At 45.6% G+C, this 17347-nt stretch overlaps 1 protein-coding gene across 2 annotated transcripts in view; it reads right to left on the bottom strand.

Annotated features, from left to right (window-relative positions):
* Window positions 1-17347, bottom strand: part of LOC146854277 (zinc finger CCCH-type antiviral protein 1-like) — a 479951-nt gene that overhangs the window by 67501 nt on the left and 395103 nt on the right. Inside the window, exons 10-12 of one of the 2 annotated variants that reach the window (XM_085652061.1) lie at window positions 11684-11780; window positions 10109-10205; window positions 9232-9362 (exon numbers count right to left, since the gene is read on the bottom strand). In XM_085652061.1, the coding sequence (XP_085508187.1) occupies window positions 9232-9362; window positions 10109-10205; window positions 11684-11780 (325 nt within the window). The remainder of the gene's footprint in view (window positions 1-9231; window positions 9363-10108; window positions 10206-11683; window positions 11781-17347) is intronic. The other variant, XR_014981195.1, reaches the window with a different exon arrangement.

The raw sequence follows: 17347 nt of genomic DNA, 5'->3' as shown, positions 1-17347 counted from the left end.
TGTCATCATCAGGAAGCTTGTGTTTAGAAGGCGGCTTGGAGTGAATATCTCCTGTATCTGGATTAATATACAGTTTCTTTTGTTTGGGATCCCATTTGGATGGTATCAAATGTCTAATTTCGGATCCGAAGGTGCTGAAGGAACATCTTTTGTTTTCGGCACCGACGGTTTCGGGGCTGAGATGGAATGGCCTTTCGGCGCAGAGGGTTCGGCTCCGAAGGCTGTTTCTTTTATGGCATGGAGGGTTTTGGCTTTGAACCGACTTTATACTTGGAACCGGAGGGTTTCGGCTCCAAAGGGGATTTCGACCGCCTCGGTCCCAAGCTGGAAGGCTTAATGACATGTTTCGGTGCCGAGCCGGGAGGCGGAGCATCAGAAGCATCGTCTCGGTGCCGACCTTAGCCAGAAGGCAGAAGTGGTGCTGAAGCCTTAGGTTTTTTGGGCGTGGGTGGACGGGGAAAGGGGTCTTCTGTACTCACGTCACCCTGTCCCTGCGGCAGATCGTCGACGCCAAGGTCTATCCACAGCTCCGAATTGGAGTCCGACACAGAGAAGGCATCTTCTTCATCAGCTGCTGATGGCTCAATGTCTGCTTGCTCAGAATCTTCGTCGATGTTTTGGCGTTGCATCTCTTGGCGTCGATCCGGACCATTGCAGAGAGTTTTCTTTGTCCAAAATGATCTGCACACATCGCAGTCTTCTTCTTTGTGCTCCGGAGACAATCACAAGTTACACACCTGGTGTGAGTCGGTGCGCGAATACTTCATCTGGCACCAAGGACAGAATTTGAACGAAGTCCGTTCCATCGACGAAGAGTTGAACTGATGTGGTTAGGCCGAAGGCCGCCCATTAGTCTTTCGATCAAAACTTGAGTTTTGTCGACCTAAACAATACACAGAGAGGTGGGAAACTTGTACAAAACAATACCGACATGGGTAGAGTGGATTGTGCACCGAGAAGAACCTGAAGAACGTTTTTGAACCGGAGCGCATCAATACACGATGGAGGAAAAAAACAATCTAACAATGGAGTCGATGCCCATGCTCACTATCACCAAAAGGAGGAGTCACCTTACCTCATGACTGGAAAGACTTCTTCGAAGAAAAACAACTTGCGGAGGGTAGCCGATCTGTTGGTGTTAATATAGACTGTGCGGACGGCATGTTCAGCTCTCATGTCTAGCGGGCAAAGGATAGTTGGGGCAGAGTTGTAGTCACTAAGGATGGCAAGGATTTCTTCTTCAGTGCGGTCTAGCAGACTAGGGGTGGCATGTGTAGGGTTGTAGGAGAGGGCGAGAGCTAGGGTTTCTTCCTCTGAGAGGTGGCATGGTTGCTTGCAAGGGCAAAGATGTCTCAAGGGTAGTGGTAGAGGGTGCTTGGGGAACTCTGGTGTGGGGGGGTGGAGTTCCACTGGGTTTTGAGGTTGGCGAAGGAGAGTTCTGCGAGGTGAAGGAGGTTCATTAGATCTAGTATGGAGAAATGGATACTCTGAGTTAGTTTGGCCGCTCTGGAGTGCAGGGTTTCGAAATCCCTATAGGAGGGAGACGTTAGCGGGCAGGGGGGCAGTAGCTCTAGGACAGTACTATCGGACTCCCTGTAAGGGGATGGTGTTAGAGGGCAGGAAGGCAGTAGATCTGGAGCCCTAGTATCGGCATGCATAGGAGACCGGGTAGAACGGGTAGTTCGACCTGTATCTTGGGTTTCCAGCGATAGACCTGTCTCATGGTCAGGGTGTGGGACTGGCGGGGAGTAGACCAAAGGTCTGGAGACGAGTCTATTGGCAAGGCTAGGAGATGAGTTAGCGATGTGGGGAAGAGCGGTGGTAGAGACTCTTAGAGAGGTGGTTTGTGGGCTGGGCGGGCAGGTTCGATCTGTGTCGCGGGTGTTTGGAGGTGTATCAGACTCACAGTTAGAGTGGGGAGCTGAAGGGGAGGAGATCAAAGGTGCAAGGGTGATTCTCCTGGTACGGTCAGGAGCCGTGCAAGAGGGGATGGGATGATCTGTGTTGGGAGCCAAAGGAGGGATGGTTAGAGGGTGTCTAGGGATGCTAGTTGGACTGGTCAGAGGGTCATCGGGGCAAGTGATAGTTGCCCTGTTAGTGTCACTCACATGGTTGCTGAGGTTGGAGAAAATGTTTGCAAATTTGTGAAGGTTTCTGGATGATGCTTGGATCAAGACAATGCTGCTTTTGTAGAGGGTGATTGTGAGGTCAGCTCGCAGGGTTGCGGAGGGTGCTATTGTAAGCTTAGTGCCATGTGGAATGTTCCTGGTTGCACGTACGTTAAGGAGGTGCACAAAGGTTTTGCGCAAGTATGGGGTTCTTCTGGAGTAGAAGATTAGGTCATTGATGACTGTGCCATTGTCTGTGCTGTAGCATAGGTCATAAACCAATGTCTCAGGGTGACTCTTCAGGGTGGAGTGCTTGAAGGTCTTTGCGGCAGCTTTGGAGAGGTTGGGAGGGTAAACCAGAGTAAGAGGGAATTCCCCAGTATCACTTAGGCTTGGCCCAGCCATGCTGGCTAGGGTGGGTACTTTAGCAGCGACACAGGTCAGTTAAGTAGTTGAGCCGCTGTCTGATCGTAGGGGCAGAGGTCCACGCGTGCTAGCAATGATCGGAGGAGGCCATATGTAAGGGTAGGGATGCAGTGGAGAGCTGAGTGACTAGTCCAGTCGCAAGGCTTCGGTCCTGGGTGATGACAAGGCGGACAGGGGCTAGTAGGTGTCGGAGCTCACCAGACCACAGGGGGTGCTGGGATCCTGTTCCGGAGTAGTGCAGCAGAGACACTAGGGAGACGGGTTTATGAGGCTCGGGGATCGGTTCATGGCTTCAGCAACTAGCTGGGCTTGAGAAGCTGTTAGATACGTTGGTGATTTCAAAGGCTAGCCGGAGTGAGGGTAGTCATGTTGATTTACTACGCCGCCATTTTAAGGACAGGCATTGGAGGCCATTACAATGTCCTCGTAAAGCCGCCATCTTAGGGTCAGGCAGCAAGCCGATTGCAGTGTTAATTGGGCCTGTCCTGGGTATGTGTCACATTCACATAGGCTGGAAAAACATTAGTGCCTCATAAGGTATTTGCTATTGTCTTGTTAAGTGTGAGGCAACAGTAGTGAGGGGAAAAACAGAGATCCTCGTAAAGGCGTCCATTTTGGGTCCAGGCAACCATCAACCAGTATTAGTGTTCACATCAATAAATCTCGTTGCCCCACCTTTAGTTTAGAATGAGCGCCAATCTAGTGTGCGACGACAGTAATGAAGGAAGCAGAGATCCTCGAGATGGCGAGGCGCCGCCATTTTAGGTCCAGGGAACCATCAGCCATTATTTGAATAAAACAATAATCCCCAAAATCACCCATCTCTGGACCAGCATGAACGAGCGCCAATCCAATCTGTGTAAAGTGCTGGCAGGGGGGAAGCCACCGAGAGACGCAGGCTCCAAGCGGGGCTCCACCGGGCTCCAGGCAGGGACTGTAGGACTCAGAGATCCTCGAGATGACGAGGCGCAGCCATTTTGGGTCCAGACAATCCTCAGCCAGCATTCGAGTAAAAACAATAATCCCTAAGTCACCCACCTCTAGGGCAGCACGAACGAGCGCCAATCCAATCAGCGGAAGCGCTGGCAGGGGGGAAGCCGCCAAGAGACGCAGGCCCCAGGCGGGGCTCCACCGGGCTTCACGCAGGGACTGTAAGACTCAGAGAGAGTCCGTCGGAGAGCGCGATCCAGACAGGACGGAGCCGCAGAGCAGGAGGCTGCAGGGGGGGGTCAGAGCCGGGTTCTTCTATAGTCAATGCCTGAAGTCACTCACACTTCTGAGTGATGTGATTGCAACTAGGAAAGCAACTTTCCATGTCAGAAATTGCAGTTGACATCTGTGTAATGGTTCAAATGGTGGCCCCATTAGTCTGGTGAGGACAATGTTGAGATTCCACACTGGAGCAGATGGACATCTCGGTGGAATAACTCTTTTGAGTCCCTCCATAAACGCTTTAATGAAAGGTACTCTAAAAAGAGATTGGTGCTGCCTATTTTGAAGGTATGCAGCTATAGCGGCTAGATGTAAATGTATGGACGTGTATGCTAAATTGGCATGTTGTAAAAGTAACAAATAGCATATAATGTTTTGGACAGAAGCATCAAGCGGGTTGATATCGTTGTTATTACAGTAAATTACAAACCGCTTCCACTTAGCTGCATAGCAGGCTCTTGTGGTAGGACATCTAGCTCCTTTGATAATATTCATGCAGTCTGGCGGTAGATTAAGATAGCCAAACTCTAAGACTTCCGGTGCCAGATCGCCAGATTGAGTTGGCTAGGGTCTGGGTGTCTTATGTCTCCATGGCTCTGTGTGAGAAGACGTAGTTTGTGATGAGGAACTACTGAGAGTTCCAATAGGGTTGTGAACCATGGTTAACGTGCCCATGTGGGAGCACCTAGGATTAGTGTCAGGGAGTGCTGTTTGAGCTTCCGAACCACTAATGGAATGAGTGGGAGAGGCGGAAAAGTGTAGGCAAAAATCCCTGACCAGTTCATCCATATTGTATTGCCTTTGGACAATGAGTGTGGATACCTGGACGCAAAGTTTGGGCATTTTGCGTTTAGGTGAGTGGCGAACAGGTCTATATCTGGGAAGCCCCACATTTGAAAGAATGGGAGCAGAACTTGAGGGCGTAGTTCCCATTCGTGGATTTGCTGTGGCTGACGACTTAGCAGATCTGCTATCTGGTTGTTTACTCCTGGGAGGTGTTCTGCTAGGAGATACATTTTGTGATGAATGGCCCAATTCCAGATATCCTGGGCAAGGTGGGGCAGTTGGAGGGAGTGTGTGTCCCCTGTTTTTGAATGTAGTACATGGCTGTCATGTTGTCTGTACGAATTAGCTCATTCTTGCGTACTAGCTGAGCTTGAAAAGCTTTCAAAGCCAGAAAAATTGCTAAGAGTTCTAGATGATTTATATGAAGCTGTTTTTGTTGCAAGCTCCACAACCCTTGAATTGTGTGGGTTTTGAGATGCGCTCCCCAACCTGTCAGTGATGCGTCTGCTATCAGTACTATCTGTGGAACCAGGTCACTTAAGGGCAGCCCTTTCAAAAGGTTTTGTGTGTTCCACCACTGCAGAGAGCGATGGGTGCGGCCGTCTACCAACACTAGATCTGATAATTGACCTTGAGCCTGGTTCCACTGACGTGCTAAGCATTCCTGTAGGGGGCGCATCTGAAGTCTTGCATAGGGAACTATGAATATGCAGGACGCCATCATTCCCAGTAACTGCATGAACAGTCGAGCTGGTAAGGAGTGTTGAGGCTGGAACTGAGACATCAGGTTTTGAATGTTCCTGATTCTGGCTGGGGTTGGGTATGCTAGAGCTTTTTGTGTGTCTATAGTAGCTCCTAGATAGTCTAAAGCCATTGATAGTTGGAGATGAGATTTGGTCTGATTTACTGTGAATCCTAGCTGGTGAAGCAGTTGCACAGGTTTTTGTGTGTGCTGTAGACAGCTGTTGTGCAAGCTGACCTTTATGAGCCAGTCATCTAAGTATGGGAAGACGTGAACATGTTGTCTTCTCAGGTGGGCTGCGACTACTGCCAAGCATTTTGTGAAAACCCTGGGAGCAGTTGTTACTCTGAAGGGAAGGACTTTGAATTGATAATGTTGGCCTGCTACCACAAACCTGAGGTATTTGTGGTGCGCAGTGTGTATTGGAATATGAAAGTATGCGAGCTTTAAATCTAGAGTGGATAGAAAGTCGCCTTGCTGAAGGAGAGGAAGCACTTGTTGGAGTGTTACCATATGAAAATGGTCCGACTGTATGAATAGGTTTAGTTCTCCAAGGTCCAATATAGGCCTTCGAAAGCCGTCCTTTTTGGGGAAATAGGAAGTATAGGGAGTACACTCCTGTTCCTTGGTATTGTAAAGGGACTGGTTCTATTGCACCTTTTTGCAACAAAGAAAGAACCTCTTGCTTTAGAAGGGTGAGATGTTCTTGTGACAAGAAGTGTGACCTTGGAGGAATATTCGGTGGAGTGCTTGTAAGTTCCTGGCAATAACCAGATTGGATAATTTGTTGAACCCATTTGTCTGATGTAATCATATTCAATGGGTAGAAATTGTAAAAGGCGTCCCCTGACAGCAGTGGAATGGTCGGGGGTATGGGAAATAAGTCACTGTTTGTTGTTTTCAGGGGAGGTACGTGTTGAATTACCTCTGCCTCTTCCCGTGCCGTTGTTTCCTCTATACCCTCCTCTAAAATAACCTCTTGAAGAAGGCGATTGATTGTTGCCTTTGCAAGAGGAGGAGGGAGGCTTTGTAGATACATTTTTGTAGCCGCCCCTATAGAAGGAGCAACAAAAGGAACCCCTATTAGAAGGTGATTGTAGGGACCCCATGGACTTAGCAACTTCAGTATCTTTTTTCATTTTTTCCAGTGATACATCGACAGCTGGTCCAAGGAGATGCTTTTTATCAAAAGGTTGATTAAGAATAGAGCCTTGTACTTCAGGCTTGAACCCTGAAATCCTTAGCCAAGCATGTCTACGGAGTAGTACACTAGTGTTTATTGCCCGAGCTGCTGTGTCTGCCTGATCTAATGCACACCTGATAGAGGTATTAGTTATTAATTTACCTTCTTGAATGAGGTCACTGGCTTTAGCCTTATGTTCATCAGGTAGAAATTCAATGATCTTTTCGAGTTTGTCATGATGAGCTCTATCATACCTTGCCAACAATGCTTGGCCATTGGCAATGCGCCAATTATTAGTTTCTTGTGAGGCTATCCTTTTTCCCAAAGCATCTAATAATTTAGACTCCTTATCAGGAGGAGGGGCGTTCCCTGTTTGAGAGTTAGCTCTCTTGCGAGCATTGGAAACGACTAAAGAGTCTAAGGGTAACTGGCCTTTGATATACACAGGGTTATTAGGCGCAGCTTTGTATTTTTTTCTCTACCATGGGAATGATGATCCTAGCTTTTACAGAGTCTTTAAAGATATCCTCAGTGTGTTTGAGCATTGCCTTTAACATTGGCAATGTTTGTGTAGCCCTTTGAGATGAACCCCGTGTCCCTAACAAAAAATTCTCGTCAAAACTTTCCTTATGAAGCTCTACTCCATGATATTGTGCAGCCCTATTCAGGAGCTCAATGTACCCAATGTTGTCATCTGGCGGGGAAGGTCTCAATGGATATAGGTGAGGGTCATTATCTGGTTGAGGGACATTATAAAGATCCCATGGATCAGGATCTTGTGGTGCATCTTGTGGTGCATATTCATCCATGTCCCCATCTTCATCCTGTGTGTCTTGTGGGTCAGGTGATGGTGGTGTAGAGGCCTGTGTAGGTGTAATCAGTAAATTTGGATCAGTGGGTGAAGGAGGTGGGATATATGGTGGAGAGGGGTTACTCTCCACATTTTTCTTCTTCAGAGGAATGTGGTAGTCCTCTGGTAGGCGCATTTCCCTTTCTCTGGAAGTTTGGTATGAATGAGTCCAGTGTCTGGGTTAATAACAATCTCCTTCTATTTCAGATCCGACAGTGGATTATTGGTCCGAGGCTCTTTAGTTGCAGTACTTTCTTTTGATGCCGGTTATGGCGTCGACCGTTTCGGCTCCGAAGGTTTCGGTTCCGAATGTTTCGGCTCTGAAGGTTTCAGCTCCGAAAATGTAGGTTTATGCAACAGTGGCACAGAAACCAGAGGGTGTTTTGCTTTCGATGCTGAAGGTTTTGGGTCGGCACCGGCATGGGGATGGGTAGGGCCCGAGCCGGAAGGCTGTTGTTTATGTTTAGGCGCCGAGCACGAAGGCGGGGTGCTCAAAACCTTTTCTCGGTGCCGACCTTGGCCCGAAGGCAGAGGAGGAACCAAAGCCTTTTTATGAAGAAGATGGTAGGGGAAGGAAGTCTCTTTACTCACGATCCGTTGTCCCGGTGTGAGGTCTTGGGCATTGGAGTCGGCTTCGGACACGGAGATGTGTTCTTCTTCCATTTCGGCTTCCTGCGCTTGCATTTCTTCGTTTTCGGATTCGTCTTCGAGGAGGTCCGATGCAGAGCCGCTTTGTTGGTGCATTTCGTGATGTCGAGCCCGACGATCACTGAGGGTTTTCTTCGATCGTATTGATCTACACGCTTCACAGTCTTTCTTGTCATGTTCCGGGGATAGACAAAGATTGCACATCTCGTGCAAGTCGGTGCGCGGAAACTTAGCGCGGAGTCCGTTCCATCAGCTGCTACCTATCCCAGCGCGGGTAGGCCCAACGGCCTTCAACGAATGTTGCCATCAAAGGTTTTCAAGAGCAAACGATATGCGGGGAATGAGAACGCAATCGATAACAATATCGTTGAGGGTAGTGCATTGCGCTTCGAAGAGGGCCCGAAGAAACTGTGCCGAACAGGAGCGCAACAATTCACAGCCGAACCCGATGGCGGAATAAAACAATCTAACAATGAAGTCGATGCCCATGAGCACTATCACGAAAGGAGGAGTCACCTACCTTGTGACTGGAAAGACTTCTTCAAAGAAAAACAAAGTGCAAGCATCCGGACCTAACACTAGATGGTGATCTATGCAAAGCATATGATCTACAGCTCATATGCCTCGAACATATATTTTTTAATGTTTGTACAGTTCATTTACAAGCTATTTGCACATGTTGTGTGTTAGAAATAAACCAGACCCCCTACAGTCTTGCATTTTGCACTCTGTACAGTACGATCGTTAGTTCACTTTACAAAATCCTCTAACTTTACAGCCAGAGAAGGAAAAGTGAACACCAAACTGCAGGATAAAATAAGCAGCAAATTTAAATACATTGAAATAAGACATAAGCTCACAATTGACCTCTGTTGCAGAGAAAATGTAACAAGACAAAAACTAGATTTAAAGGCATCTTTATTGCTCATTCACTTTCTGAGTGAACAGAACACCTGTTATTTGTCAGCTCGCCAGAACGGGCCAGTAGGCCATAAAAATAGATTGGTCTGATAAAATAGAGCTTGCCATAGCAAGTGGGCGAGTAGATTTGTCATGGCCTGAAGAGAGTGCCCTTTTGAGCCTCCATCATTGCTGGCCAATGCTGTGCTAGGGTTGTGTGGGGCTCACTGTTCCCCTGGAAGATTAACATTACAGCCATATGCTTACCTGACTGCTATGAAGATTTAATCATAACAGCTCTGGTGATATCCTCTGCCATCATTTCCGAAGCACATTATTCAATTAGGAGCTGTGAAAGCTGTAATATGTTACCTACATTTGATAGAAATTCCAGAGAGTAATGTTCTGGATCCTCTGAACCTTCTGGATGGAGTGCTCCGGCATGGTCTTTTTGAAGGACTTCTCAATTTCCGTGAATTCCATGGAATGCTTGCTGACCTCCACCAACTATAACACACAAACATCTTTTCTGAGTCTGCTATCTGGATGGGATATATGCCACTCATTCACAATACAAATTTGCAAAGTCACATTACGGATGATCACCAGCTTATCTACAGCATAAACACCACGACCACAATACTCAGAGCAACTTCTGTGCTAGGTGTAGCTACCATTTCAATTTCTTGGTCAAACTCTGAAGAGAGTTGCATAGGTAGGAAGGGCAGAGTAGTAACAGAGATGTTCTAAAACACCGCTTCGACAGCAGAGTTCCAACTTTTTTGAAATGCCAGATGCCATGTTAGAAAATGTAATTCCTTGTCATACAGATGAAAGAAAGATACATTATGACTCTGCCTCTGGCTGTGCAGCCGGCAACATCTGTTCACTATTCCATAGCTAATTGAAAAAAAAGTGTGTCAAAAGCACGGCAGAGTAATTGTGATTGCATTTAAGAGAATCTGCTTTTGTTGAGTGATTAACTACAAAGTTTGTCTCGCTCACATAAATTCTAATTAGACACATAATCAAGCCTGATTCTGAAAGCCAATCTGCATCCATATGACATGGATTGAACTGGCATTCACACTGACTACTTAACACAACATGTACATTTTTGTGTTGATCATTCAGTGCAAATATCGTTCGCCTGTCAGTGCAAATGCCAATGCAAAATTCCCCATTCCCCAATGCAATGCAGCCTGTTTTACTACTGAAAAAAAGTGAGTTTGGGTAACAACGCTAGATTATACCGCATATCCCACGTCGGGTACTGCTGTGCTGTCCCAGTATCCTGGAATCTCTTTGGCTGAAGAAGCCGGCTGGTTTGCTGTACCTCTGGATCTGGTGCTTTAAAAGATAAATAAAATGCTAAGTTAATATCTTTGATGCATCCCCTGCTTTCTTAATCCCATTCAAAGTAACACCATCTATTGAGTATCTCCCCTAATGCATGATTCAAACATCTTGCTTCTTCATCCCACACATTCAAATTTACATCTGCTCCCATGCCTCTTTTTGTACCTGCTGCTGTTCCACAATGAACCAAGACCATCCTATGGATGTGTTTATCACAGCCGACAACTTTTCATGCAAAGCACATCACTTAGATCCAATCCTGGCCTGTTGGCCAATAGCACTTCACATGTAGGGAATTGTAGTTTGCATTTCTTATTACCAAGCAGGACCTCTTCATCCAACATGCAGAGTGCTTTAAGTTAGAAAACCAGGCAAGGCTACGGGTGCATGTGATAACTATGGTGCTTGGACATATGCTTCCATCATTGGATAGGACATCCACCCTACCGTTATTAGCTCAGACAGTAAAACCTGTTCAGACCTTTCATACTTTACACATAAAATCACAGCAAATTTTGGGAGCTGAGTGACAAGCCAGATCATCCCAACACGGACACTGTTCACAATGAACTGCACTAAGACATTTAACTTTTTTGGCACTGAATACCAAACAGTCTTCACACACAATGAGAAAAGTACTAGGCTAAATACAAAACATTAACTTGGGGACAAATTAAATAAATATCTGTACCCAGAGATGAAATGGAGCTAAGTTAAAATATGCACTTTTTACTGCTTGCCTGCAAACAGTATATGCTGCAGCCAGGGTTTACTCCATACTGAAACTGGATCACATGATGTAAAGCATTGTAGAAGAGAAAAATGAAGCACACTGATTTTGCATAATGTTGCAGCATATACATAAGGAATAGCACAAACATATTTCTCCTCTTTTCACACAGGGTAGACAGGACTAAGTGTGAAGCAAAAACAGTATGCGCCATTTCTAGGTACAAGAGCAACAAACATAGGAAAACATCTGTTTAGTCGATTTCCTAACAGGCAAGCAGAAAAAATGGCGAGACTTGTATCAGTTTAATCTTTTTTTACAAAGGTACAAAAATTATGCATTATGACCCCATGAGTCTACAACCTATATGGCAAACTGGATCCTTTGCTGGATAAGACTTCAATTCGAAGACAGAAGAAGGAAGGACAGGATTCAATACTCAGTCAACGCTTTGAAATCAGTGCAGTGTAATACCAGGCTCTGAAGATGGTGCACAGACAGACACTGGTTAGTCAGCTGCCTCAGATATCTGAAGAAGGGGCCAGAAGAGAAGATGATAGCTCAATATTCCCCCTGTCTTCTTCTACCTCCCGCTGGTGTCTACTGACCTGAGGGAAGGTGGCTGAGGCTCTCATGCCATCAACCACTGCCTTTCCTGCCAGCAGCAGTGAAACTATTAAGCATGAATTATTCATCCAATCACACAAACTATCGATCATAATAACAATATAATACGTACCTTGTTTTTAACTTATCAACGTCCTCCTTGGACACAAATCTTGCTCTCCTCCGGACCTCTTTCTCTGTTCCGTAAATCAAATTCTTCTGAATCATGTCTTTGAAACAGGAAAAGGATAATGTTACTTACCCAGTAACCATCTGTTCTAGGCATTTTGAGCTGTAGAGCCACATGCTGTGCATAGCTCACCATCTAGTGTTGGGTCCGGATGTTTGCAATTGCTTTTCTTCGAAGAAGTCTTTCCAGTCACAAGGTAGGTTACTCCTCCTTTCGATGATAGTGCACATGGGCATCGACTCCATTATTTAATTGTTTGCCGCAGAGGGTGAGAATGGAGTAGTGGTAAAGAATAGAGGTGTCAATTTGCATGTATGTAAATTAATAGAGAGCTGCAGCAGCTACAGGTATTCAGGGAGGTGGGTGGGCGCATGTGGCTGTACAGCTCTACAAGCCAAGAACAGATGCTTACTGGGTAAGTAACATTATCCGTTCGAGGCATGTGAGCTGTAGATCACATGCTGTGCATAGATTACATAGCAGTATCCTCCCAAAGCAGTGGCTAACCTGTAGCTGTTGGAGCCGTTTGAAATGGTATCTTAAGTACTGCTTGACCCACATTGGCTTGTTGTCTTGCTGACACATCTACACAATAATGTTTAGTGAATGTGTGCGGTGTAGACCATGTTGCAGCTTTGCAAATGTCAACAATAGGAATGTTTCCTAAAAAAGCCATAGTGGCCCTTAGCTTACGAGTGGAATGTTCCTTAGGGTGTACAGTTAGAGTTCTCTTTGCTTTCATATAACAGGATTGAATGCACTTAAATCTACCTTGCAATACCTGATTTTGAGAAAGGATTGCCGTTGTGTGGTGGCGCAAAAGCAACAAAGAGTTGTTTCGTTTTACGAAAAGATTTTGTCCTTTCAGTGTAGTACAAGAGTGCTCTTTTAACATCTAAGGTGTGTAGAGCTCTTTCTGCAATTGAATCAGGTTGAGCAAAGAATACAGGTAATTCTATCGACTGATTTATGTGAAATGCAGATACGACCTTAGGATTAGTACGAAGAACCACTTTGGCTTTGTGTAGTTGGATAAATGGTTCTTCTATGGTTATTTATCTATTTGAAAGTTTTATACAGCGTGAACAAGACCCTTGCGGGTATCAGAGCGCTTTACAGGGTAAGTGTCTTAGTTACATAGTACAGGTAAATGACATAGGGTTCAATGTATGTCAATGATAGTATACACATCGTCTCGTAGATACATAGTTATATGGTACATAACAAAACGATCCCAAAATATCAAGCATAATGTAGTTACACTAGCTAGGATATCTGGATGGACAGTAGGCATTCTTAAGTTCCATATCGAAGATACGATGGGTCGCATAATATCAGTAATCCATGCTCAAGTGAATTTAGTCATGAGAAGCGATTTCACTTCTTTTTTGAAAGATGCAGTAGAGGGAATAAGTTTAGTTTCTGGGGGTACAGCATTCCAGATTCTGGGCGCCATTCCTGAAAAGGTTCGGTTATATGTTTTCTTCTTGTTGAATCTTTGCGGTTTCTGTAGCAGGTTTTTAGCACTTCTTGAAGATCTGACCCCACATGAGGGCGCCAGTTTCTGTGCCAGATAGCTGGGTGCATTGTGATGAATGGCTTTATGTGTCATACATGCTATTTTCAAATTAATTCTGGCTTCAAAAGGTAGCAAATTAAGGGATTTTAGGTCAGGGGATATGTGGGAGCTTCTTTTCGAGCCAGTGATAAGTCTCGCTGCGGCGTTGATTGATGCTCTTAGCGGGGCTGTTGGGGCTTTGGGGAGGCCGCAGAGAGAGACACTCCCGTAATCCACTCTTGGGATGACTAGAGCTTGTACTGCCAGCTTGAAGTCCTTTTCCGGAAGGAAAGGTTTCAGCTCTCTCAACGTATTTATCTGAAAGTTTGTTCCTTTTGTTGCGTTGCTGATGTGTTTTTGCATATTGAGGTTTCTGTCCAGTGTTATTCCCAGCGATTTCGCTGAGTCCACAATGATAGGTTGGCAGTGGAGTGCAGTGAGGTGTTTGATCCAGCCTTGCATTATGGGTACTTGGGCGGGAGGAGCGATTAGGAGGAATTCAGTTTTGAGGGCATTCAATTTTAGATGGTGTTCTGCCAGCCAAGTCTGAGTTTTTCCGAGAGTAGTGTTGAGCGATTTGATGTCTTCTAGGGTATGGATCTTAAGGTATAGTTGTGTGTCATCAGCGTACATGTGATATTGCACGTTAGACGCGTAGAGAATTTCGGTGAGTGGTTCCATGAATGGATTGAACAGTGTCGGAGATAGTGAAGACCCTTGTGGGTCTCCTAAAGTGACTGGGACGGGTTTGGACAGGGAGTGGTTGACCTTGAATTGTTGTGATCTGTGTTGGAGGACCAAAGTGAACCAATTTAGAACTGATCCCGATAATCCCATTCTGTGTTTCAGAAGGTCTATCAGGTTATCGTGTTTGATGGAATCAAAGGCCGAGGAAACGTCTAGCAAGATGAGTAAGCAGGCTCCATTCTGATCTAGGATTTGTATAGCATCGTCAACTATATGGGTTATGGCTGATTCTGTGCTGTGACCTGCACTGAAACCTGATTCGTATTTGTTGAGTAGGTTAAAATGTTCAATATGTCTTATAAGCTGAAGGTGTACACATTTTTCTAAGAGTTTGGCCAAGGTAGGGATGTTGGATATAGGGCTGTAGTTGTTTAAGTCCGCAGGGTCAGCCGTAGGTTTCTTTAGAATGGGGGATACATGCCCAGCTTTGAGCATGTCCGGGATGCAACCTTGTCGTAAAGAATTATTTATGATCTTGGTCCAGAGAGGTAGCAGCAGCGGGGTGTAGTCTTTTACGGCGTTTGCTGGGAGAGGGTCAGTGAAGTGATTGGCAGGGTTCAGGGCAATAAGCAATTTGCGAATAGATTCTTCGTTGTAAGTATTAAAGGATGACCAAGATGCATTATTTTTTAGGTCGAACTTTGATGAGATTCGATGTGGTGCAATTGGAAGGGATGGTGAGGGGTTCGTATGTGAGACAGTTTGTGATTAGATTGTTGAGAAGGTCCTTCTTAATGCTGTCGGTTTTCTGAGTGAAGAAGGAAGCAAATTCTTCACAGTTGGGTCGTGGGCCTAATTTATTTTGGGGGCGGTGAGGTGCATCCTTAGATTGAGTTTTGATTAACTCGAAAAGTTTTTTTGGGCGATTATTTGCCTGGTCTAATTGGTGGCTGAAGAAGTCTGCTTTAGTGCGCTTGATCTTTCTGTAGTATGCGTTTCTCTTCTTTCTTAGTATCTTGAGGTGATTGGCGGATGGAGATGATCTCCATGTGCGTTCAGATGTTCTTAGAGATCGTCTGTCCTCGTTGAATCTTCCATTGTACCAAGGCTTAGAATCTTTTGTGGAGACTCTCTTTAGTTGAAGGGGGGCTACCTCATTTAATATCAAGTTCATGGAATTGAAGTAGTGGTTGGTGAGATCATGAACTTTGGATATCCCTTCAGGGGGAAGAAGTAGGTTATAGCTGGAAGTTGTGATTACGTTAGGGTCAATGTTTTTCAAATCCCTCTTCCATACTTTAGGTCTTGTGGGTTGAACCGAGTTAAGTTTCACTGTTTCATTGATGAAGAAGGTGATAATATGATGATCGGACCAATCACAAGGATGGATCATATCTAACTGGATGGAGTCAACTTTAGAAATTACTAAATCAAGGATTCATCCTTTATCGTGTGTAGAGCTGTTTCAAATTTGGGTGAGGTCGAGGTCAGAGAGGAAGTTTTTGAGACTATTGACCACTGCTTCATTGGGGTCATTCCAGTGGAGATTGAGGTCTCCGAGAAATATTTGGGTATTTTGATGTCCGGTATTAGAAGAGACAATATCCATGAAATGTTCGGTAAAGGTCAGGTTATCACCTGGTGGATGGTAGAGGGTGTGTAGAGAGCATACTGGTTTGCCATTGCTAGTTATGTCGAGGCATATGTATTCACAAGAAGGGAATACAGGGGATATGGATCTGTTTACTGAAATATTATTACGGTGTAAGCCGGCGATACCACCCCCTGTCTTATCAATTCTATCCAGTCTGATGATGTCATAGTTTGGGGGTACTAGTATGTCAATGATGGGTGTAGAGGATTCCTTTAACCAAGTTTCGGTTAAAATTAGCAAGTCTGGTTCTTGTGTGAGAATGAGGTCAGCTATGTCGGCTGCGTGTCTTTAGGCCGATCTACAGTTTAGGAGTATACACTGAAGACGGGGTGTGATGTGGGATGTATTGGGTTCCTGAATGAGGGGAACTTGTCTAAAGTTGTTTTCGATGATGCCTCTAGGGTTGTGTTTAGTGGGCCTGTGAGTGTTAGGGGGAATAGTTGGGATTGGAGCCATATTGGGTGGGTGATCTGGAGACATAGTATTGTGATTCCGGTGTGAGGGTTCATAGGATTGGAGTAGAGAGAGTAAATCTTTCTCCAAAAGCGGATTAGTACTGCGGATTGGTCGGGTTGATTTATTGTGAAAAGGCACTGATTTCCACCTGGGGGACGAAAATTTCAAAGTTACTACTGAGTGGGTCAGGTGCAAGTTTGATTTAGTCTGTCGTGTAGATCTAGTGTACCAAGGTTGGCTCAGAAGACCCTCCGATAAAGCTTGTAATTCTTCTTTGATTTGCCGTAATGAGAGTATGATCTCGTCAAGTCTAGGGTCTGGTGAGGGTGGGAGCAAGATTGGAGGATGTATTGTGGTTGTGGGGGGTGTGCTTAGGTCAAGTGGGTGGTAAGACGGAGGCACGTCTTCTAAGTTGTTGTGGGGCGTCCTATCTGGTTCCCTCTCCAGATCGGGGATGGGTGGACTGGAATGGGGAGTGGGCGTGTGAGGCGTAGAGGTGTGCGGTGGGGATGTGGTCGTGAGAGTGTTGGTTTTGCAAGGGGTAGTGTTGACAATGGGGGGAGATATGTTCATTCCAGGGGAGAATATTGAATCTGTTAAGGGTGAATATGCTGGTGCAGTAGTGAGGGGGGAGTGTCTTATGGGGGAATCTAGTGGGGCGGGGAGCTTAATTGTAGCTAATGGTCGTGATATCGATGCGGTGGTGTGTGAGTCTGTGATGGGTGTACATACTGGTCCAGTAGGAAGGGGGAGTGTCTTATGGGTGAGTCGAGCGGGGAGGGTGGAAGCACAGAGCTCGGATGTAAATAATGGTCGGGATAGGAGAGGCGCATGGCTAGAGGTAGGATTTGGTGGTGTGATAGGTTGTGTGCTGGTGGTGGGAGTTGCCTGGGGAAGGGTTTGGGGTTTTATCACTTGTTCTTTGATAATGGGGAAGATGTTATCCAACAGGTTTAAGCATCGGTCTGTTGATTGTATGAGAATGGATCCATTATTATAGATGGTGATGGTTGCTGTCGCTTTAAAAATTTGGGAGGGGGAGATAGAGATAATGAGACCGTGAGCGGTTTTCCTAGTGGAGGAGATCGCAAATATAGCCAGGAATGCTTTCCTCCATTGTGCTCTTCGTTTAGTGTAAAAGATGATATCCGTGGTTATATGTCCTTTGTTTGTTGAGAAGTAGGGATCAGAGATGGGTTTTTCAGGGTGTAGTTTTATCAAATTGTGTTTAAAGCATTTGGATGCTTTTCTT

This window comes from Triturus cristatus, chromosome 4_1, assembly GCF_964204655.1.
Source record: "Triturus cristatus chromosome 4_1, aTriCri1.1, whole genome shotgun sequence".
Taxonomy (NCBI): Eukaryota; Metazoa; Chordata; class Amphibia; order Caudata; family Salamandridae; genus Triturus; species Triturus cristatus.
This window is presented reverse-complemented; position numbering and strand designations above follow the sequence as displayed.